The 25,303-nt window shown below is 37.6% G+C and overlaps 2 protein-coding genes and 1 pseudogene across 2 annotated transcripts; 1 reads left to right on the top strand and 2 right to left on the bottom strand.

Moving 5' to 3' along the window:
• The window catches only part of LOC139033663 (olfactory receptor 2B6-like), a 31,922-nt pseudogene extending 10,764 nt beyond the window's left edge, over nucleotides 1-21,158 (bottom strand).
• Nucleotides 2,552-3,508, bottom strand: LOC110121901 (putative olfactory receptor 2W6). The gene has a single exon (XM_020869196.2). The coding sequence runs from the start codon at nucleotides 3,506-3,508 to the stop codon at nucleotides 2,552-2,554; it is 957 nt and encodes a 318-aa protein (XP_020724855.2).
• On the top strand, nucleotides 20,632-21,695 carry LOC110125203 (olfactory receptor 2B2). The gene has a single exon (XM_020874102.2). It carries the CDS (start codon nucleotides 20,733-20,735, stop codon nucleotides 21,693-21,695), a length of 963 nt encoding a protein of 320 aa, XP_020729761.2. The 5' UTR covers nucleotides 20,632-20,732.
• Nucleotides 21,696-25,303: the final 3,608 nt, after the last annotated feature.

Below are 25,303 nucleotides of genomic sequence, written 5' to 3'. Positions count from 1 at the left end.
TTATAAAATGAGTCGTAAAATTGTATCAGTTATCTATTTCCAGAATAACTGTGTAAGAAATAACCACAAAATCCCAGGGCACACAAAAATAGCAAGATGAAAAGTGATCTGATAATCTGATTAGTAAGCATTTATTGAGCTGTCTTCTCCTGGCTTTTAATTTAAAATCACAGTGAGAATAAACATATACATATATACACACACATACACAAGCATATGTATAATATTTATTTCTCTTGGAGGAAGTTTAAGCACCATAGCTAAGAGATAAACAAATGTGCACAAGGAATGAATCTTGATATTGATTTCTACTTGCTCTATGTAAAAGATGAGTCTATGAAGATGAAGCATGGTTTAGTGAAAGGAAGAATTCATAGAGAATGAAAATGAAACATTTCTATTTTTATTACAGAGACTGTTCTGTTATTCCTAGGAGATGGCAGAACAGTTAGAATACAGTTGATTATTCCTACTTCATATGTAAATAAGTAAACTAAGTAAACTTTTAAAACTACATTATAAATTAAGTAAAAGGTGATTCTGCATATCATAATGTAATTAAGGACACAGTGACCTTTTCCCTTTGAGATATGACACTCAATATTTATAATCTATAACAGTGATTCTAAATTTTTTAGAGAAGAGTGCTATGAAAATTGTTCCTTGTGGGGGGAAAAAAGGGAAAATTTGAAAAGTATTAGGTGTGAATTCCATAGGGAGCTTCCAAAATTGATATATTCATAGAGATTTATACTCTGTGTCTTGATTTCTTGCCTCCACTTCAAGATATTATTGACTCTAGAGTAATGCATATCTACATAGTGTAGAGATGATGTAAAAAGTTAATTTTTATCATCATTCAATAGGGAATAATTCTAAAAGGATATTTCATCTCTGTCCCTGAGTCGTGAAGATCTCCTGGAGAAGGGCATGGCAACCCACTCCTGTATTCTTGCCTGGAGAATCCCACAGACAGAGGAGCCTGGCAGGCTGCAGTCCATAGGGTTGCACAGAGATGGACATGACTGAAGCGACATAGCATGCACGCAATATACCGTTTATTTTTATGGCAGTAGGACACATACTAAAAGTTGTTTTTAGTGAAAGACATGAGAAATGCTAAACCAGGAATATTTATATTCAGTACATGGGCAGCATTAATAATGTCCTTAGTAAACATTATCACAGCTTAGCATCACCTTTCACTTAGTTTATAAATTAGGAAGAGTCAATTATATTCCATTTTTCCTACCTTCTTGTGTGAATAATAAAAACTAAACCTAAAACTCATTCTTATAAGCCCTAATTAACCTAAAATAAAAACTAATCTATTCGGACAAAGTACAAGAGTTAGTGCTCAAAATAGGAAAATATTCACTTTATGTCTAAAAATGACATGTTTTGAGAAAAACTTATTAGATATTTGATATTTTTTCTAGGGCATCTAGATAAGTCTGCTGCTGCTGCTGCTGCTAAGTCGCTTCAGTCGTGTCCAACTCTGTGCGACTCCATGGACAGCAGCCCACCAGGCTCCGCCGTCCCTGGGATTCTCCAGGCTAGAACACTGGAGTGGGCTTTCTTTAATATTTTTGGGTAGGCTTAAATGAGAACTTGCTAAACCCATGCTTTATCCAGTTCCTAATGATAACACTGGCCATGCTCCCAAATTTTGGAATCCTATTCACTTGTCATGAAATTCTAACATCATATATGTTTTCCTAGGTTATGAGATGGGATTTATCTGATTGACAGCATTTCAAGTCTGAAGAAACATGTTTGCCTTCAAGGGTCAAATATAGTTTCCTTACAACTGGTGAGGTACTGCAATTATTAATGAAACTACGAAACATTCAACATACAGAAAACACTCAACCATAAATATCCCAACAGTTCCCCAGAGTTCATCTTATTGTGGCATTTGGCACTAAAACAGCACATGTGAACTTTCTAGGAATTTTTCTTCACTAATTCTAAGTTCATTCTTTTCACATATATTGAGCCTTAAAGTGAAAATAAAGTCACTCAGTCTTGTTTGACTCTTTACGACCCTGTGGTCTGTAGCCTGCCAGGCTCCTCTTGGAATAGGCAAGAATACTGGAGTGGGTTGCCATTTTCTTCTCCAGGGGATCTTTCCAACCCAGAGATCAAACTCAGGTCTCCCGCATTGCAGGCAGACTCTTTACCATCTGAGCCACCAGGGAATCCCATACTGAGGACCTAATCAATACAGATCATTGTGTCAGAAGCTGGAATAGGTACAAAAATGCCTGGTGTTTACATTCATGGCTAGTATTTTGCAAGCATAGGTCACTGTCTGATCCTGGATTGGAGACCTCCTTGTGATGAATTCTTGACTTAGAAGGACTTGAGAGGAATACAAGTGATGGTCTACTCAGGAATTTGCACTTTCTCAACCTAGCTAAACCATTGAACTCCCGCATCTCATTAACTCCCTTCTCAGTCTGTTAAGTCAGAACACGCCTTTATTTGCTAGGTCTAGCGATATATATAGAAGGTGGCTCAAAAGACAGTCCCCAGATTTGGTGACTTTTTACTCTACTTCTGCCTCTCCCTTCCCTAGTACCTTCTTCACGGCCTCTTTAACATCTTTGTTTCTCAGTGTATAGATTAGGGGGTTAACACTGGGAGTGACTATTGTGTAGAAAAGAGTAAGGAACTTGCCCTGGTCCTGGGAATAAGTGTTTGCTGGCTGGAGGTACATGTATATAATCGTACCATAGAAGAGAGAGACGACAATGAGGTGGGAGCTACAGGTGTTGAAGGCTTTCTTTCGCCCGGCAGCTGACTTGATCCTCAGCACGGCTCGTGCAATGTAACCGTAAGAGACAAGGATGAGGACGAGTGGTACCAGGATGATAAAGACTGCCAAGGCAAATGCCAGTGCCTCAAGGGTCGTGGTATCGACACAGGCCATGCCAATTAGTGCTGGCATCTCACAGAGAAAGTGGTCCACCCGCCGGTGCCCACAGCGAGGTAGCATCAACGTCTGGGGTGCCATGATGAGAGAATTGCCAAAGCCACCCATCCATGCCACTGAAGCCAGCTGCCCACAGAGACGCGGGTGCATGATAACAGTGTAATGCAGGGGTTTGCAGACTGCAGCGTAGCGGTCATACGCCATGACAGCCAGGAGCACACATTCCACCCCTCCCAGAGCCAGGACGAAGTAGAGCTGGATGGCACACCCCAGATAGCTGATGGTCTTATCTGCACCCCAAAGGTTGTAGAGCATCTGAGGGATGGAACCTGTGGTGAAGCACATGTCTAGGAACGAGAGGTTGGCCAAAAAGAAATACATGGGTGTGTGCAGCCGGGAATCCACAACTGAAAGCAAGATGATGGTCATGTTGCCAAGAAGAGTCAGCAGATAAAAAGTGAGGACAACCACAAAGAGGATCAGCTCTAGGTGGGGACGATCAGAGAAGCCCACCAGGACGAAGCCTTCAAAAGCACTTGTGTTGTCATTTTCCATCACCTGTGGCCACATGTTACCTTGTAGGAGAAAGATGAGTATCTGTGAAGGGCATAGATATACGCCCTTGAAATGGAATGACTGGTAAAATGGTAGAACAGAGACTTCTTTGGAAATGCTGGATGCTTGACCCAGAATTTCAATAGGTGTTAGTTAAGTCATTACTGGATCTGAAAACATTATTTGGGAATTTTCAGGCTCTGGACTGTGATTTTTTCCCCCAATATTTTGCATCACTCTTTCTAGTTCTGCAGGATGTAAAAAGTTACTTTCAAATGCTGATTATTTTACAAGGGAATGAACACAAAATTATCCACCTTTAAAAAAATTTTAAAGGGAAGCATTGAATTAATTCTTCTAGTCACATGTAATGTATGGATGGGAATAGTGGCTTATATCTTTGGATCAGAGAACCTGTCTTGCTATTAGGTGAAATTTCCTTCTGTACATTTAATGGATAGAACCCCATGGACAAGTTCAAAATCTCTCTCCAGCTTCCTTGTAGAATGAAGATTTGATCAAGCTTATGTAAATAAAGTGCATAAGCATTTAGACTGTGAAGTATTGGCATAGTAAATCTAATTGCCCATGACACAGTTATGGTCTAAAGTTCAAAAAAAATATCTCCCCAAAACAAAATAAAGACCAAACCAAAACAAAAATCCCCTAAATGATAGGAAAGAGGCCTAGGTTATATTCCTTCCTACACAGAATCCCTAACTTACCAAATTTGACTGCAACCTCAGAAATCCCATGTCCACAGTTCCTTCTCTTTCTTGGGACTTTACTTGGAAGTCCCAGTGAGATGACCAGAGTGAAAACAAAGAGAAGAGAAAGATGACATTTAGGAAATCTATGAGAGGGAGACAGCAAGAAGGCAACAGTACCCAGCAGAGGCAAATCTGAATGAAGAGAGAATATTGATAAGTACACAATAGTTATACCACCTGAAGCTCCCAAATATCCACATGCCCCCTCCCACTCAGATAAGGAGTCAGAGAAGGAGCAAGCCAGGGTTAACTCTGATGTACACTCTGTACAGGAAACACTTGAAGAATGGAGGGTTCACCTTTGAAAAGGAAGAATTTATATTGGTTTCAAAGTTGATATCAGATTCGATTCTTCCTTTTCTGCCTCACCTTATAGAGTAAAACTTTCCTTTCAAAATTCCCTGAGCTAATTATCTCTAACAAGCCATGGGAGAGTATACGGTCTCAGAGGAAATATCATTTTTACTAACACATACACACACACATACACACACACACACACACATTACAGATTCATCCTAGAAAGAGAGAGAGAGAGAGAGAGCACCAACTCTTCCCCTCCTGGTTTCATCAAGACCAGTAGTTAGTAAGCATTAAGGCATGGAACTTGGTCACCTCATAATTCAGAATAGAACCTAGAATCAATGAAAAGATGCATAAGGATCTATATTGCATTTTTAGAGCATGTAGTGCAGAGAAGTACTATTCATAGCCCTTGAAAATTTTGTTGAAGATTAATTTTCTATGCAAATTTAAGGTCCATAATAATAAAGCTTAACTTGAAAAAGAGATTAATTTTGACATTCAAAATTAACGCACAAACTATCTGTTACAATCATAAGGTGAACAATATGGAAACTACTGCATCTCAAAAATGTTTCTATATCTAGCTTTCAAAAACTTCTAAGGGAGATGAATCTCATGCTTCACCTCAACAGCCAGAGATTTCAGCTGGTATACATGAGATACTATGTATAAATGTGCTTTATACTTTGAAAATATTGTTAGATTTTGATAACCAATATTATTAATATCCTATGGCCGACTGACTTCAGTAACCATTTCTATAGATTTTTCTCAAGTAAAAACAGAACATATATGATCATTATCAGGTCAAATACTATGTTGTTTTTTTTTTCCATTTATTTTTATTAGTTGGAGGCTAATTACTTTACATCATTACAGTAGTTTTTGTCATACATTGAAATGAATTAGCCATGGATTTACATGTATTCCCCATCCCAGTCCCCCCTCCCACCTCCCTCTCCACCCGATCCCTCTGGCTCTTCCCAGTGCACCAGGCCCGAGCACTTGTCTCATGCACCCAATCTGGGCTGGTGATCTGTTTCACTCTAGATAATATACTATGTTTTAAACATACAAATATTAATGTCATATAGTATAAACTTAATACCACTACTTATATTGGTAGAGATGGAATGTACTAGCTAGAAACAGTGATGGTATTATCATCTCCTTTATTTATAAACAAATGACATGCAATGATTGTTTTCTGTCAGCAAACACTGAAATACATAGATGAGCAATCAAAGCGAATCAATATTAATTCTGTATTCCAGCAAATTTCTTGACGCAGTGGGGCGACCCATTCCCCTGAGAATTCCTTCTTTTACTTACACTAAGTTGTTAGCTTGTATATCATCTCAACCTAATGTTTTCTCATGAAAAGTAGGGAGAAATACCTAGAGAATTTGATGCTCTCAAGAATTTCCTTTCCGAGATAATAAGTCCTTCTGAGAAACGAAGATGAGATCCTCATGGAGCACTTAATGAAGGATGTAGAGTTGTTAGCCATAGAAGAAACTTTTGAAGCAATCTTTAAATTTTTTTGCCACCTCATTCTTAGCCATTTTAGTCACACCTGGCCCATCACTAACCCTAACAGATTACAAATACATTTAAACTTGTAACTGATGGAAATAATATAGCTACAGAAAGTTATTTTCTGTGAAATAAAATAATACAATCCAAGCATTACAGTGATTACAAGAGATGTTTCTTGTAAGAACCAAAGAGATTCAGGATGCAGGAAATGGCAAAGGAATTTTTTTGTTTGTTTGTTTCTCTGTTTTTGTTTTTTTTTTTTCCATTTATTTTTATTAGTTGGAGGCTAATTACTTTACAATATTGTCGTGGTTTTTGTCATACATTGACATAAATCAGGCATGGATTTACATGTATTCCCCATCCCGATTCCCCTTCCTGCCTCCCTCTCCACCCGATCCCTCTGGGTCTTCCCAGTGCACCAGGCCCGAGCACTTGTCTCATGCACCCAACCTGGGCTGGTGACCTGTTTCACCCTAGATAATATACATGTTTCGATGCTGTTCTCTTGAAACATCCCACCCTTGCCTTCTCCCAGGAATTTTCTTTACTTGAGGAGGCACTGTTAGTTTTTTAAGCACATGACCACAAGGAATCAGAGCCTGTGCTATCAATGTCAGGCTTGAGGGAACTTCCAGCTTGCCCTCCGTCTCCTATTGCTGACGATCCTTCAGCTCTGCCATCTCCCACCTCCTCTCCCTCCTCCAGTCAGTAACTCTTCTTGCCTGTTCACTGATGCCAGCCCCTGTATGCCAGCTATTGTACTGTACTGTACTTTTCAAGGTCCTATACTGTAAGATTAAAAATGTTTATTTTTTGTGTTGGTTTGTTTTTATGTATTATTTGTGTGAAAAGTATTATAAACCTATACAGTACAGTACAGTACTACATAGCTGATTGTGTTAGCTGGGTACCTAGGATTACTTTGTTGGGCTCACGAATATGCTCTTGGGATGGAACTTGTTTGTATGTAGGGAACTTATTGTATTTCTCTTTGCTAAAAAAGGAATCCTTCTAAAATATGAATGTTATACTGCCAGTACTTCAAGTCCTGAAGGGACTCATTGTCTAGAGAAATATACACTTATTTTTTAATATTGATGCTACTTCTGAACAAATTTACATTTCCAGCTCTTTCTAAAAGGGATTCTGTTTACTTTATATTCCAAATATTTTGAACTAGTCAACATTTCCCCTAAACAATAAAAAATTGAATTATATCTGGGAAATAATTTTGAATAAAGGGGAAGGAGAATAGCCTTTGGAGATAGAATAGCTCAAACTCCAGATCAGAAACAATTCAGGCTTAAAAACTAGAAAGATTCATTTACTATCACTGGGGAGAAAAATTACTTTGAAGGATGTTTGTGAAAGTTAAATAAATATTAAATATCAAACATTTGTCCTTGACAATATATAGTAGATCTTTAATAGTTGTGATTTTTCCTAACTATATGTCTTCTTATCACATTCTCTTTGATGAGGATATTTGTTCTATAAAAATAATACTCATAGAAAAAGCAAGGGAATTCCAAAAAACATCTACTTCTGTTTCATTGACTATGCTAAAGCCTTTGACTGTGTGGATCACAACAAACTGGAAAATTCTTAAAGAGATGGGAATATCAGACCACCTTACCTGCCTCCTGAGAAACCTATATGCAGGTCAAGAAGCAACAGTTAGAAACTGGATATGAAACAACAGATTATTTCCAAATTATTAATTAATTTATGCTTTTGAACTGTGGTGTTGGAGAAGACTCTTGAGAGTCTCTTGGACAGCAAGGAGATCAAACTAGTCAATCCTAAAGGAAATCAACCCTGAATATTCACTGGAAGGACTGATGCTTAGGTTGAAGTTCCAATACTTTGGCCGAAGCTCCAATACTTTGGCCATCTGATGCAAAGAGCTACTCATTAGAAAAGATTCTGATGCTGGGAAAGTTTGAGGGCAAGAGGAGAAGGGGACAACAGAGGATGAGATGGTTGGATGGCATCACTGACACAATGGACATGAGTTTGAGCAAACTCTGGGAGATAGTGAAGGACAGGGAAGCCTGGTGTGCTGCAGTTCATGAGGTTGCAAAGAGTTGGACACAACTTAGCAACTGAACAACAAACATAAATTCTTACACTCTTAATTTTCTTAAGAAATACAGATTAAATATACATGTACATAGATAAACACATGTGTTTTCTGTGAATTAAAGTGTTAGTTGTTCAGTCACATCCAACACTTTGCAACCCCATGGACCAGGGACCTGCCAGTCTCCTCTGTTCGTGGGATTATCTAGGCAAGAATACTAGAGTGGGTTGCTGTGTCCTCCAGGGGATCTTCCTGACCCTGGGATCACACCTGGGTTTCTTGCATTGCAGGCAGATTCTTTACTGTCCAAGCCGCCAGGAAAGTCCCCTTTGCATTTAAAAAAACAAAACAAAACATGATAATATATGTTCTTGATTTTTTTAGTTTTTTATTTTGAAATAATCTTAGACTTACAACAAAGTTGGAAAAATAGTTCAGATGGTTTCTGTATACCCTTCAATTATCTTCCCTTAATGCTTTTTTTTTTTTTTCCCTGCACTGGGTCTTCTTTGTGGTGCACAGGCTTCTCTAGTTATGGCACATGGGCTTTGTTGCCCTGCAGCATGTGGGAATCTTTGCTTCCTAATCAGGGATCAGACCTGCCTCCCCTGTATTGGAAAGCAGATTCTTAACCACAGGACCAACAAGGAAGTCTCTATCTTCCCCTAATGTTGAATCTTGCATAATCATGGTACAATTATCAAAAAATGGAAAATTAATATTGATAAAAGGTTATTAGAATTTTACAAATTGTCCCACTAATATTCTTTTAGTGCTCTAGGATCCAACCCAGGAAACCACATTGCATTAGCTGTCACATCTCCTTAAGTCTCCTCTAACTTGGGGCAGTTGCTTATCCTTTTTTTGTCTTTCATGACCTGGACCTTTATGAAGAGTAATAAAGTGACCATGATGTTAACTTTGATCATTTGGTTAAAGTAATTTCTACCAGGTTTCTCCATCATGAAGTTAGCATTTTCCTTTTGTAACTAAAGATTACTTTGTGGGAGAATGTGTTGAGATTATGCAAACATTTATTTCTGATCATGTTTTTACATTTATCTTAGCATTCATCAGTGATTCTTCCCTGCAACAAATATTTCTATTGCATCTACTTGCTATTTCTATCACTCTTTCTTCACTTAATAATTGAAATTCTATTGTAAAGAAGAGCTATTACTTCTCCTGTTTGTTTAACCTTTCATTAAATCATTATTTAATCAGTATAAACTTGTGAATATTTACTTTATTGTATTGGTTATAGTTCAATAGTACCATTATTTTGCAGCTGAAATTGTCTTATATTTGGCTTTTAAAGTTCCTTCAAGGTGGCTCATCCTTTCACCATGTTATGTTACTTAATGAGCATTTCCTTGGGACTATAAGATATGCCCCATTCACTCTGTGTTTTATCCTATTGTTATAATTAATTAATATCACTATTTATACTGCTGCTCAAGTTGTCCCATCTTTGGCCTTTGGGAGCTCCTTCAAGTTGATTTCCATGTTCTTTTAATGTGCCCTGAACATTGCTGGCATCTTGTTCCATCACTTCATGGCAACAAGAAGGGGGAAAAATGGAAATGGTGATAGATTTTACTTTCTTGGGCTCCAAAATAACTGCAAACAGTGATTGTGGCCATGCTTGCTCCTTGGAAGGAAAGCTATGAAAAACCTAGACAGCATATTAAAAAGTAAACATGTCATTTTGCCGACAAAGCAATGGTTTTTCCAGTAGTCATGAACAGATATAAGAGTTGGACCATAAAGAAGGCTGAGCTTTGAAGAATTGATGCTTTTGAACTGTGGTGCTGGATAAGACTCTTGAGAGTCCCTTGGACAGCAAGAAGATCAAACCAGTCAATCTTAAAGGAAATCAACCCTGAGTATTCACTGGAAGGACTGATGCTGAAGCTGAAGTTCCAATTTATTCTGGCAAAGATTGAGGGCAGGAGGAGAAGGGGAAAAAGAGGATAAGATAGTTGAATAGCATTACTGACTCAATGGACATGAATTTGAGGAAACCCTGGGTATAGTGGAGGACAGAGGAGCCGGGCGTGCTGCAGTCCATGGGGTCGCAAAGAGTTGGATCTGATTTAGGGACTGAACAACAACATTGCTGAACACTTCTCTACTCTGTGGATATCCCAAGATCATCTTGTGCTTTTGTAGTCCAAGCCCTAAAGCCAAACATTTTACCAAGGACCCCAGGTTCCTTTTACTGTATTAGAGAATGTATTCAGAAATCAAAATCTGGGCGCTAAGTATGCTCAGTGCTATTTTATTATTCCCTTCTAGGCGCTCTCAGCTAACAGTTTAGAAATATCTATGTATACTCACATATACATTCACACATATATTTTTATTTCTTTATATCTGTTCAATCTGTTTGTATGTTTGTGTGTGTGTATAGCCACAAGTTCATACTGATGCCTCCAATTCCAGTAAAATATCACAGAGCTTGTTCTAGCCTACATTGTTTTCTTATCTGTAACTTTCTCTCTGACTGTGAAAAGTTGGCTCTCATGATCTGTAATTTATTTACTTATCTGGTCAGTTCTAATATACACTCAGTTTCAGAAGTTCTAACCCCTACTCCTGCCAATAACAATTTCACTAACTAGAGAACACTACTTGTGCACAGTTCTTTTTTTTTTCACCTTAGAGTCATCTATACTGGGCATGGTGGTCAAATGCTCTTTCAGAAAGTTAATTTAGGCTAATTCTTTTCTTCTTTACTTTCTTTAGCATGGTTATGTTGTTCATCCATAACACTGGTGGGTTCATTTATTACTGTTTGTATCTCTTTTGGGTACCTCACATTCCGGTTGACTTTTAATTATTTATTTAAATTTTGAATATGTGAAGCAGTATCATGGTTATAAGGTTAAGAATTATATAAAACACTGTATTCAGAAAAGGATCACTCCTCTCTTAGCCCCTTCTTTCTTATATGAAAGGTAACATATAATACATAGTCTTTGTATTTTGCTTTTTTACTTAACAATATAACCTGTAACACTCAATAGTTCATACATATCTTTATCTTACTTTAAATTATCTTTATTTTGAAAAAAATTATTTATTTTCAGGAATTTGAAGCAATAATAATACAGAGAGGTCCTGTGTACCAAATATGCCACTAGGATATTTAACATAAATATAGTACCATGTCAAAACAGAAAATTGACATTGGTGCAATTCACATTTTTTTTTTTTTTTCAGATTTCACCGGTGTCACATGTACTCATTTGTGTGTGTGTGCAGTTCCATGCACATCTCCACAATCAAGATACACAGGAACCCAAATGGAAGTGAGAGAGTCAATTCCAAGAAGGTTGATAAGAAGTCCGGGGTCCCAGAGGAAGAGATAGGGGTCTGGAGTTCTCAAGGAGGAGAAAAGGACAAATGTTTTTTTTTCTTTAAGCCCAGAGCTGATGATTGCACAACAAAACAACTCATCTTGCTCAAGGATATGTTTTCCCTTAAACTCTGTACCAATGATTATATAACAACAATGTATCCTGCTTGAGGACATGTTTCTCCTTCTTGAGAACCTTCTGACTAATCCTGTCATCTTAAAATGTATATTGTGGAGTGGGTCTGGTAAGACCTTTCTGTTGTTAGTTCTAATCTTGTTAATTTAAGATTTATGTTTTGGGAATAGGTCTGGTAAAAGTATATAAGGCCTTGACAAGACTAATTAGTGGGGCACTCTCCGCCCCCTTCTGATGTCTATGTCAGAAGCTTTCTCTGTCCCTTTTTCACTTTAATAAAACTCTGCTACACAAAAGCTCTTGAGTGATCAAGCCTGGTCCCTGGTCCCGAAGCTAAATCTTCTTCGGAGATCACGAATCCAACATCGTTCACCGTAAGCTTTCAGAAGGTTAGCCAAATATAACAATGAGGAATAAGAGAATTTTCCAGGAAGAATATTTTAACTGAGGCTTTATTATTTTAGGACTATTTCTGTGGCTATTCAGTTGCTAAGTTGTGTCCAACTCTTTGTGACCCCATGAACTGCAGCACACCAGGCTTCCCTGTCCTTCACTGTCTCCCCGGAGTTTGCTCAAACTCATGTCCATTGAGTCAGTGATGCCATCCAGCCATCTCATCCTCTGTCACCCCTTCTCCTCCTGCCTTCAGTCTTTCCCAGCATCAGGGTTTTTTCCAATGAGTCAGCTCTTTGCATCAGGTGGCCAAAGTATTGGAGCTTTGGCTTCAGCATCAGTCCTTCCAATGAATATTCAGGACTGATCTCCTTTAGGATGGACTGGTTTGATCTTGCAGTCCAAGGGACTCTCAAGAGTCTTCTCCAGCACCACAGTTCAAAAGCATCAATTCTTTGGCACTCAGCCTTCTTTATGGTCCAACTCTCACATCCATACATGACTACTGGAAAAACCATAGCTTTGACTATATGAATCTTTGTCAGCAAATGTCTCTACTATTTAATACACTATTTAGCTTTGTCATAGCTAGTCTTCCAAGCAGCCAAAACATCTTTTAACTTTGTGGCTGTGGTCACTGTCTGCAGTGATTTTGGAGCCCAAGAAAATGAAATCTGACACTGTTTCCACATTTTCCCCATCTATTTGCCATAAAGTGATAGGACCAGATGCAACATAGTTTTTTGAAAACAGAGTTTTAAGCCAGCTTTTGCATTCTCCTCTTTCACTTTCATCAAGAGGCTCTTTAGTTTGTCTTCATTTTCTGCCATTAAAGTGGTACCATCTGCATATCTGAGGTTATTGATGTTTCTCCCGGCAGTCCTAATTCCAGCTTGTGATTCATCAAGCCTGGCATTTCACCTGATGTACCCTGCATATAAGTTAAATAAGCAAGCTGACAATATACAGCCTTGACGTACTCCTTTACCAATTTATATTAGTTACCGTTTAAAACACTAACTTAAGGCTTTCTACTTTCTATTTTCCTCAGTTGGCCATTCCTTTCCAAAGATGGTACAGGGAGGGCTATGCATGCCTTGGGGGGGTGAGGGTGAGGGGTTGAGTAAGAGTGGCAGGTAGGACTGAGTTCTAGACTGCTACTCCCTCCAGAGATTGCACTGTACTTGTTGTGCACCAAGTCACTCATTTTATTTGAACATTGCAAAAAATCTTTCAAATTTTACATGAGCATTGCCAACTTTTTGAAAAAGTTGCTTGTATTCATTTGCATTCTGGATTCTCTTTTAATTGCCTGAAAATATATTCCTTCATTAGTCAGAATCCTTATGATGATTATGTATCCATTTTAAGACTTGAACAGCTGTATAATAACTAACCACAGTCCACGTACTTCAGATAATTGGCATCATCAGACATTGCCACATCCTGGCCCTGTACTTTATATCATGGTCCTGGTAAGTCAGCAGATTCAGAAATCAGAGCATTCCTAAAAGCCCTTAGTATCAGAGCATTCCTACATCAGAAGGGCTAAGAGCTACTAACCTACATGTAGAAAATGACTGTGAACTTTATATCTCCAGAACAACTTTCTCTTAGTTGACAAAAATTCTTACAGCTATTTCATTACCAGTTGATGTGAGAATATGACAGGAGGAAGTTGGAGTTAGTGGTTTTAACTAATTATGGATTCGTTTTTGTCTTGCTTTGTTTTTTTTGTTTTTACAAATTTTGTGAATACATGGGTTTATGTGAACACATTGCTAGAATCCTTCCTTCCCAGATTCTTAGAAAGGGCCCATGGAAATAATAGTCTGAAGATTAAGCTCAATCAGTTTAATGGTAAATCCACCTCCGACATTGCCCATGAAGCCACCCACATCAGCAAAATCTATGCTGTTAACTACAGACTTAGCTCAAATCTGCTACAAGAATTCTGTTTCCAGGAAAGATAAAATTGCTTTCAGAAGTCCTCAAGAACTAGAAAAGGCATAAAAATAAAATCATTTGTGTTATAATATCAGGGAGCCATGGGAACAACAGATAAAAAGATTCAATTAATGTTCCATAGTGAAGAACTTGTGAAAAAGTGAGCTGACGTCGCTTTTTCTCTAAACTTAGTATGCAAATAAGAAGCTGATGCCTTTAGCTGGTAAAAGACTATTAGAAAAGAGTAGAGGGGGGAATAACTCAGAAATTTGTCCTTCGTGTACAGCAAAGTGACAAAAATGAATTGAAAGCCTGAACTACAAGGCAGTTTCCCCCTACAGGTATTTGACAAGCCTTTAAATAAGAAGGGAAACTTGAAAACTATGTCAAAATCTCTCAAAAGATTGAGAAATCAATTGGTACTGAGAAGTTAAAGTTTAGAGTAGTTAAAGTTTAGAGTTTATGATTAATCCAGAAGTGTAATACTGTCTAGGTCTATTGACATTGTGAATAGCAGAATTTCATTCTTTTCTATGCTGAATTTTATTCTTTTATATGTGTGTGTGTATATTAATATCTGAAAAAAAATCAAAACACTAACTGTAAAAGATACATGCTTCCAGTGTTTATAGCAGCATTATTTACAATAGCCAAGATATGGAAGGAATCTAAGTGTCATCAAGAGATGAATGGATAAAGAAGATGTGTACTAAATATGTGTTTCTTTTGGCAGAATGCAGTTAGGCAAGGAAATCATTGTGATATCTGTCCATGGGGCAAGCTTCAGCATCCCCTTTTATTTCTTGGAATACTACCACTCTCTTGGGACTCTAATGTTAAAATTTCATTTTATTTATTTATCTTTTAGCCATGTCACGTGGCATGTGGGATCTTAGTTCCCTGACCAGGGATCACAGTTTTGCCCTTTTCGTTGGAAGCACAGAGTTTTAACCACTGAACTACCAGAGAAGTCCCTAAAAGTTTATTTTAAACTTTAGTAGAGTTTGAATATATCTCTACCCCCATTTCCTCCTAGATAAGCCATTATCTCCAGCCTTTTGTAACATTTCTCTTACAGAAAACACAGCTGGTTTGCTTACCTTGCTACTGCGGACTTTTATTCCCTGCATACCTCACTGTTGCAGGCTTTTGTTCCAATATGCAATATTAAAAAGTCAGATAGTCAAAGAGTAACAAACCAAATAAGCTTCTTTTAGAGGTTCTTTCCAAGTAAAAGAAGAGAGCTACACTAATTAAATTGATTTCTTAAAAATGAGTCTTGGTGGTAATGAAATGGAGCAGGACTCTATGCTCTTGGTCTACCATGTCCTCTCTCTGCCTTATGTCTGTGAAAAAAGTTTAGCCTAAGAATAAATTAAATCAGAGAAGTGAGAAGACACAGGAAATAAGGAAAACAAAGGAGACCAAGTAATGGTTTAGTCATTAGCATAGTCAAAGGCTTTTAGTTCCTTCTCAAGGGCTATAGATAGTATTCTGAACCATATCCTGGGGACTATTTTATAGACACTGAACTCCCACCAGGTGGAGAGTTCACTACATGGTGACCAGACTGTGGCCATGACAGAAGCTGCCACAATTCCTCAAGAAATGGAAGCAAACATACCCTGGAATTGAAGATTGACTGTACTTAAAAAAATCAAGATGATGCTGGTCAGACCACCAATGACCCATTCCAAGATGGCTATGCTGTTTCTGCATGTAGGTCCTTCCTCAGCCTGTAGGAGTTCTTGCCCACTGATTGTAAGTGAAGTTGGCCTTTGGACAGGAGTCTGCCCCCTCCTTGCCCCGCCCTGGTTGCCAATATCCAAAATAAAACAAACTTTCCTTTCCACCACCTGCCCTCTTTATTGGCTTTTTGAGTATTGGAGCAGCTGGATCCCACTTTCAGTTACAGTAAGAAGGGAGGCACATAACTCTTTGGTAGCAAAGCCAGAAGGTTAAAAAAAAAGAACAGAAGTGGGACTTCCACTTATGTAATCAATTTCCTAACACATTTTATTTTAACCACTCTAAGCCTCTATTTTTATATCTATGTATCTTTGGAAATAATGAATGAAATAATTGAATAATGATCAACCGTCTCACAGGGCACTTATGAGGACTGAGTGAAACAGTCCTTTCAAAGGACTCAGTACCAGTGTCTGGATAATAATAATAACCTCAATAGATCCTTCCCTATTTCCAAGATCTTCAATAAGTGTGCATTACTTGGCACTTTCTAAATTTAAAGAATTCTGAAACAATTTCAGTTTGTGTATACTTGGTCCATTCTGCAGAATAAGTATTTACCTTTATTCATATTTTCTTTAGTCCTTTCTTTACTTACTTCTTAAATTGTGATTTTTGTTCAGTTAAATGCAATCTGTTAAAAAAAAAAAAAAGAAATTCACACTCTAGTTCAATTTGTCCCCTAACCATCTTCAACCTTACTCCTACTCTTGTATAGAGTAGTAACCAGTGTCATTAATTTTAAAAACTTTTAAATATACACAAAGTCTCAATTTGTTTCTTTTCTAGCTTTACTTCATGCCCCATCTTCCTCTAGATATTACCCTCTGCCCCTTTCCAGATTATTCATGTTCATGTTATTTAGATAATAATGTTAATTAAGAACTAGTCATTATTCTTAAAAAAACTAGATATTTTCTCATGTAATCTCATACAGACACACAATACATGATAAAATCATATTTCAGTGTCTTAAATTATTGTTTTATAAAAGTAGGACCATGTAATGTATTTGCTTCAGCATTTTTTATTTCCTCATTCAGCAAAACCTCAGGAAAACATGTGTTAGTGCTATAATTCCTTGTTTCAGATGAATGAATATTTTCCATTCTGTGAATATATTATGTAGTAAACTTGCTATCAAAGGACCCTATATTTTTCTTCATCATTGGTCATTAAACTATTTCTACATCAAACATTATTGTTCATTTGTCCTTTCTAGGGGAATGATTCCTGCGAATAACAGCACTAGATTGAGAGTTTGTGTAGTTTTTAGAAGCCATTGCCATATTTTCCCCAGGAAAACTTGTAACTCTTTGAATTTCCACCAGTAATCTGTGAGTAGCACTTTTCCTGTCATTCTCATTGGCAATAAAATTCAATTCTTTTGCTTCCAGTCTGGTGAGTATGAAGAGGCTTATCATCATTATTTTTTTTTGAAGAATATATGACAAAGAGAAATCTGTTTCCAGGTGCTTCTCAAACTAAGGCTGGACTCCATGGTTCTGGCTCTTCTTCTCAGATGGTTTTGGTGAGAAAACCTGGCCTTTTTGTTTCTCTTGCTTGATTGGGTGCCACACACCCCGTCCCCTGAGAGGTGTTTGTGGCTCCGCAATGCAGTTGTATCCAGGGCTCTTCCTGCCTCAGGGCTACATAGGCCAGGTTTATCATCATTATTTTAATATGTCTTTCTCTATTTGAGAATTTGGTCACACTGTCTTATATATCATGTTCATTTGGATTTGCTATTCTAAATCACAAAGAGTCAGACATGACTTGGTGGCTAAACAACAACAACAAATTGTCTATTCATACAATTGCTTTTTTATTGGGATATTTGTGGGTTTTTCCCGTGTTTGTTAAAATCGTAATCTTTTTTTTCTGAATTATAAATATATGTCTTCTAAATCTACTCACCTGGAAAAGAAATTGAAAAGAACTTGAATATGATAGCATATAAAAATAGAAATATATTATTTTGGCCAGAATAAATACTATAATAGAAAACATTTAAATCCTACAAGACAATCTATATAATTGTGAGTTGAAGAAGAACTTTCTACCAAAACCTGGAAATTTTAAAAATCCATGAAAAAAATATAGAATATATTGGTTCTACATAAATTCTTTAAAACTGCTTTATGTAAAATGTGTCATAAACCAAGTTAAGCAATTTTCTTAAGATAAATTAAATTGAGGTCTATTTTCTCATACACAAATCAAAGGGTTGGTAGCATAACCTCAGACGGGTTCTCAGCAAATTTACACATGGAATAAAAATTCCTTCCTGAGAGAAATAAGTTAACTTTAGACTAGAAAACAAATTCCAATTCAATAGCAGAAAGTCCAAACTGTCTTTGAAAGATATTTTAGTCCCCACTGTCATTTTGTCTTAGACAAAGTTGAGGATTCAGTCCCTGGAGAAAGGATTTGCTGAGCACATCAATGACGAAAGAGGAATATCACTTCATAAAACTCTCCTCTTTCTCTCTCCCCACTGGGTATGTGGTTATTTGCTATAAACTATGGGGGAAGACTTTTGCAATTCAGTGTTTGAGATTTCTGCCAGAGACCAAAACAAATACCAATATTGATAGAGAAAGCACATTCATTTTGGAAAAAAAAACAAAAACTTGAAAACAGCAGTTGGTGCACTAATTAAAAGTGATGCCAGAACACCATTCAAATCATCTGTAATACTTCATCCTTATCTTCCAGTTAACTCTGAATGGAGACATCATGATTTGCTACATTGTGAGTGTAACTAAAAGAAGCTGAATGAATTTCGTCAAATCAGTTATACAGCTAAATAGGATATGAAGACGTCATTTTATCTGTGCACTTTAAATTAGTCCTATTCTGAACTCAAGTCTTCTTGGACATAAAATTGATCTATCTCCAATGTTTAATATGGAGGTAAGTAGCATATATTTCAAAAAAATGACACTAAAATTTGAGTATTCTAAACATGCATTTCATGGACTGTTTATATTTCAGATCTCAGCAAAGACCAACAACTTATCTGTTAGAAAAACTCTGATTTATCTAGCTTCAGATTCTAAAAATCTTTTTTATATATTTGTATAAGTATATATTTTATATGTGATATAGTTTATACTTTATATCATACGTGAATATATTACACATGCACATACAAATTATATTATGTACAACTATGTTCAAATGTTTTTTATACAAATATGTTTTGAACATATCTGTAAAATCTAAAGGAAATAAGAACTTTAGAGCAAGTCAGTCTTAGGTTCCAATCTTTAGTCTGTTATTTACTAGCTCCAGGACCTGAGGAAAGTAATTTCTCTAAGCATATAAATTCAGTTCTTGCCTGCAAATTTAATCTTAATAAAAAGGAAAAAAATTTTGACAAACTTCCTTGTGTTGATGAGACAATCTACAATGTATTAGCTGTGTGAAACATCACTCCTATTATTCATCTTTTTGGGCTTCCCCAGTGGCTCAGATGGTAAAGAATCCACCTACAATGTGGGAGACCTGGATTCGAGCCCTGGGTTGGGAAGATCCCCTGGAGGAGGGCATGGCAACCAACTCTGGTATTCTTGCCTGAAGAATTCTATGGACAGAAGAGCCTGGCAGGCTACAGCCCATGGGATTGCAAAGAGTGGACATGACTGAAGTGACTGGGCAAAGCGTCTCAGAGTCCCCTCATCACTATCATACTTTGACTAACATAACCATATTTCTATGTGCCTGGCACTATGCCAACCAATTTTCACTAAAAAATCACATTTATACTTCACAACAGGTGGTTACTAGGATCCTTACTTTGAGGGTTGATAGTTTTGGGGCTAAGGAGGAAAAAGGTAGGTGAGTTTTCAACTGGCAGAGCCATCTTTCATTGGTAACCTTAGAAAATGTATAGTTTTATAAACTATAAGTAATTCCTCTCCGAGCAACCTCAGAGACCTTGAAACACTTTAACTTCTTTCATCCACACTGCTCTGTTTCTAAGGGCCAGAGTCTAGACTAAGCAATGTGTGTATATGTTTCACATCAAGACAATGGAAAAAAGCAGTACTATCTTCACAAGTGAGAACTTTAAGATCAGATGATAAGAAACATTCCCAGTGTAATGTAACTAATTAGGCAAGGTAGCCTATGAGCCCAAGTCCAGTTCCATATTATTAAATAATCTTATATGAATTCTGAGCTTCTAAAATAAAAAAATATATATATGTCCTCAGTTGTGTCCATTATTGATACTTTCTACATATTCTTTTTTATTTTTGGAGGGGGGTGAGATTTACACAGTTTTAATTAATTTTAATTTATACAATTTTTAAACAGGGAATCTCATTGGCATTAGGAGAAAATAGATGTCTATTGGGGTAAAGAGCTCACCTGCCAAAGAAGGAGATGCAGGAGATGGGGGTTTGATCCCTGGATTGGAAAGATCCCCTGGAGGAGGACATGGGAACCCACTCCAGCATTCTTGCCTGGACAATCCCACGGACGGAGGAGCCTGGCGGGTTACAGTATAGGGTAGCAAAGAGTTGGTCATGACTAAAGTGACTTAGCAGGCATGCACAGAATGAATTCAAATGGCAGGAACTGTGTCTATATCTTTCTAATAGTAGGTACCCAGGGTAGAAAGAAGTGAGGACAATGAATTTACAGAATAACAAAAGATAAAATTTTGATATTTTATATAGAGTAAGTTCTGTGAATGTGGAAATTGATGATACTTTAAAATTTTTGAAATTTATTTTGCTAAACACTTAAAAATAGAAACACTTCAAATACTTGGAAAGATAAATATGTATATTTTTGTCAATATATTTTCACATTATTAATAGCATCATTCTGTAAGTTTATACAAACTGTTAGCAAAATGCTTATAACTAACTGACAGTAAATAAATATGCTTGTTAACTTACTTTTTATATTCCAGAGAACCAAGAGCTGAACCATTTAACATGAATAGGATCAATGAGAGTGTCCCCCAAGAGTTCATCCTCTTAGGTTTCTCAGATCGACCATGGCTGGAGCTTCCACTCTTTGTGGTGTTCCTGATTTCCTATATCTTGACCATCATGGGCAATCTAGCAATAATTATTGTGTCCCGTCTGGATTCCAAGCTCCATACCCCCATGTATTTTTTTCTTACCAATCTCTCACTCTTGGACCTTTGCTACACCACAAGTACAGTTCCACAGATGCTGGTAAACATATGCAGCCTCAGGAAGGTGATTAGTTATGGTGGCTGTGTGGCACAACTTTTCATTTTCTTGGCTTTGGGTTCCACTGAATGTCTCCTCCTGGCTGTCATGTCCTTTGATAGGTTTGTAGCTATTTGTCGGCCTCTCCACTACTCCATCATCATGCACCAAAGGCTCTGCCTCCAGCTGGCAGCTGCATCCTGGGTTAGTGGCTTCAGCAACTCAGTATTGCAGTCCACCTTGACCCTGCAGATGCCACTCTGTGGCCACAAGGAAGTAGATCACTTCTTCTGTGAAGTCCCTGCTCTGCTCAGGTTGTCATGTGTAGACACAACTGCCAATGAAGCCGAACTATTCTTTATCAGTGTGCTATTCCTTCTAATACCTGTGACACTCATTCTGATATCATACGCTTTTATTGTCCAAGCAGTGTTGAGAATACAATCAGTGGAAGGTCGGCAAAAAGCATTTGGAACATGTGGCTCCCATTTGATAGTGGTGTCACTTTTTTATGGCACTGCTATCTATATGTACCTGCAACCACCATCCCCTGCCTCCAAGGACCGGGGAAAGATGGTATCCCTTTTCTATGGAATCATCACACCCATGTTGAACCCCCTTATATACACACTTAGGAACAAAGATGTAAAGGGAGCATTTAAGAGGCTGATTGCAAGGATTTTCTTAATCAAGAAATATCCAAATGATAGGCCTTGTTAAATCCTTGAAGTTTGCTATTTTAACAATTTAATAAATTTAATAATAATTTAAGTTAAATGAAATATGTCAAAGCTGCTTTAGTCTGACTACTGTTAGAACTACTATGGTAAACTTCTTCAAATAAAATGTCACTGACAAAAATCTACACTTCTTTCCTACTGTCTACCTATAGTCATTGCACAAGTCCTGAGAACTGGTGCATTATGATCCTCTAAAATAGTGTAAGCTTAAAATATTTAAAGTCTCAGGCTTTATAACACTGGTTTGTGTACTTGGTAAAGAGTCTTAAACTTCTGTGAGTCTAGAATAAAAGCTTAGGAAACAAAACATTTTTATACACATTCAAATATGCTTACACACACCACAAATATTTTCTTAATTACAGGAGATAGAACAGAAGTCCATAAAGCCATACAAAGCTCCCTCCCCTTATAGATATAAAGTTAATTATAACAGCTTAAATTTTAACACTATTCCCACATCAACACAATATTTGGGTTCCACAATGATTTTTCTTCCACAGTTTTACCTGGATCTCCTTTCATGTCTATACTTTCCATTCATCCTAAATTGAAGTATCATCCTATTCCATCTCCCAAATAAATTTGTAGCTACATTTTAGACCTGAATCACACGCTCTTTATTGGAATTTTTTTTTCATTATTCCCTTACCATCTGTGTTATCTGTCTCCTTTTAAGCCCTAAAGCAATTAGAATATAAATCATAAAACTACCACAATATATCATGATATTCATTACTTATTCAATGCACTTCTCATGTGTAAGAAGAAAACCTTATTATCTTAGCTCCCTTAGGTAGCATAGATTATAATTTATACTTCTTCCACATGGCCTTCAGAGCTCATCAAAGTGCTGAGAATAATATTTGCACACTTTGAGTTGGTTTTTGGCTGATTTTATGAATAGCTGGCGTGCTGCAGTCCATGGGGTAACAAAGAGTAGGACACAACTGAGTGACTGAACTGAACTGATGAATAGTTGCACTGTAATAATTTTAACTGCTTCTTTTTCTAATTACTTCTACTAAATCCAAAAACAGAAAATACAGTAACTAAGAAACACAATTAGCTTGTTTCCTTTGAATACCTTACAGTAACAAGGTATATTTCTGCCTCAGTGTGATTTTCTGACACATCATGGTAGATCTTAAAACTTCAGCCTGCATCAAGACCACCTGGAGGGCTTTTCAAATCCAAGATCCCTGGGAGTCAACCCACCTACACTCCCAGAGTTTCTAAAGTAGGAGGTATGGAGGGAGGGGCTGGGAATTGCGTTTCTAATTAATCAGGTTGTGCAGATGTTCAAGCTGGTTTTAGAAAAGGCAGAGGAACCAGAGATCAAATTGCCAATATCCACTGGATCATCGAAAAAGCAAGAGAGTTCCAGAAAAACATCTATTTCTGCTTTATTGACTACACCAAAGCCTTCAACTGTGTGGATCACAATAAACTGTGGAAAATTCTGAAGGAGATGGGAATATCAGACCACCTGACCTGCCTCTTGAGAAACCTGTATGTAGGTCAGGAAGCAACAGTTAGAACTGGACATGGAACAACAGACTGGTTCCAAATAGGAACAGGAGTACCTCAAGGCTGGATATTGTCACCCTGCTTATTTAACTTATATGCAGAGTACATCATGAGAAACGCTGGGCTGGAAGAAGCACAAGCTGGAATCAAGATTGCCGGGAGAAATATCAATAACCTCAGATATGCAGATGACACCACCCTTATGGCAGAGAGTGAAGAGGAACTAAAAAGCCTCTTGATGAAAGTGAAAGAGGAGAGTGAAAAAGTTGGCTCAACATTCAGAAAGCTATGATCATGGCATCTGGTCCCATCACTTCATGGGAAATAGATGGGGAGACAGTGGAAACAGTGTCAGACTTCATTTTGGGGGCTCCAAAATCACTGTAGATGGTGACTGCAGCCATGAAATTAAAAGACGCTTACTCCTTGGAAGGAAAGTTATGACCAACCTAGATAGCATATTAAAAACAGAGACATTACTTTGCCAATGAAGGTCCATCTGGTCAAGGCTATAGGTTTTTCCAGTGGTCATGTATGGATGTGAGAGTTGGACTGTGAAAAAGCTGAGCACCGAAAAATTGATGCTTTTGAATTATGGTGTTGGAGGAGACTCTTGAGAGTCCCTTGGACTGCAAGGAGATCCAACCAGTCCATCCTGAAGGAGATCAGTCCCAGGTGTTCATTGGAAGGACTGATGCTGAAGCTGAAACTCCAATACTTTGGCCACCTCATGCGAAGAGTTGACTCGTTGGAAAAGACCCTGATGTTGGGAGGGATTGGGGGCAGGAGGAGAAGGGGACGACAGAGGATGAGATGGCTGGATGGCATCACCGACTCGATGGACATAGTTTGATTAAACTCCGGGAGTTTGTGATGGACAGGGAGGCCTGGCGTTCTGCAATTCATGGGGTTGCAAGGAGTCAGACATGACTGAGCGACTGAACTGAACTGAACTGTGCAGATCAGGGACTGCACTTTAAGGACTGCTGTGCTAATGGTTAAAATGAATAAAGATGTGTTGCTAGTCATGGCGCTCATGGTGGGCCACCTCCCAAAATATCACAATGGCATTATTTTGAGTTGAACTTGCTTGAGAAGCAGCAGATACAAGAAGGAAACTTTGACCCTCCTCTGTCTCCCAGAAAACAGAGAACAAATCTCTCAAGTGAAAGGTACACTCCCCACATCTGGAGGTAGGAGGACACCCTGATCACCGCAGATAGGGAATTCAGGCTGAGAAGCCAGTATAAACCAACTGTTGTTAATTAAACATAGAAATCACTGACTTCAGTTCTAGGATTCATATTTTGAGAGATACATATATTGTAAAACCAAAATGCTTCTGCAGAATAATGACTATAGAACTGAGGAATCAAAACATCATGTCTCTTGAAGAACTACTGAAGGCCTAGGTTTATTTAACATGGAGTGAAAATGCTTTGTCAATGTTTGATGCAATAGTTCTCTTCACATATATTATTGTCATACATTGAAATGAATTAGCCCACAATATCACTTTGTGATACTCTATTGGTTAAAGCAGTCACAAGCTCACAGACCCCTCTTATCTTCAATCAAGACAGAGTAGCATAAGTCTGGATAAGGAGGAACTGGGAGACTCTGAATGTGATGGACATTTCTCCTTGGCTACCTCACACTCTCATCCTCTTCCCCTCTCTATCTTAGGTCATCTTAACAGTAACAAGCAGGAATACGAAAGCTCAAAAATAGCTGGAGAAAAAGAAAAGAGATTAACATAGGCCCATGAATTATCCTCCTTTTCATAGATCCTGACATGGCAAATTAAGGTACAGTGCCCAAGGTTTTTGCAGTAGGTGATGGGAAACAGGCCTTATTTCCTAACATAGTACCTTGGGGAATTTATTTGAATTTCATTTAATCTAATGTCAAAATAGGATAATACCAAAAAAAAAAGGAGATTTTACTAAACTCAGCCAGTAAATAACAATGAATGATAGTTCAGAAAGTTCCTTTTGGACCAAAAATTCTATGTGATCTGTTGTTATGATTTTACAGTTTTCTGAATTCCTGCCTAAT

This window comes from Odocoileus virginianus, unplaced genomic scaffold (assembly GCF_023699985.2).
Source record: "Odocoileus virginianus isolate 20LAN1187 ecotype Illinois unplaced genomic scaffold, Ovbor_1.2 Unplaced_Scaffold_29, whole genome shotgun sequence".
NCBI classification, from domain to species: Eukaryota; Metazoa; Chordata; class Mammalia; order Artiodactyla; family Cervidae; genus Odocoileus; species Odocoileus virginianus.
Note: the sequence above shows the minus strand (reverse complement) of the source record. Positions and strands in the feature narration are given on the sequence as shown.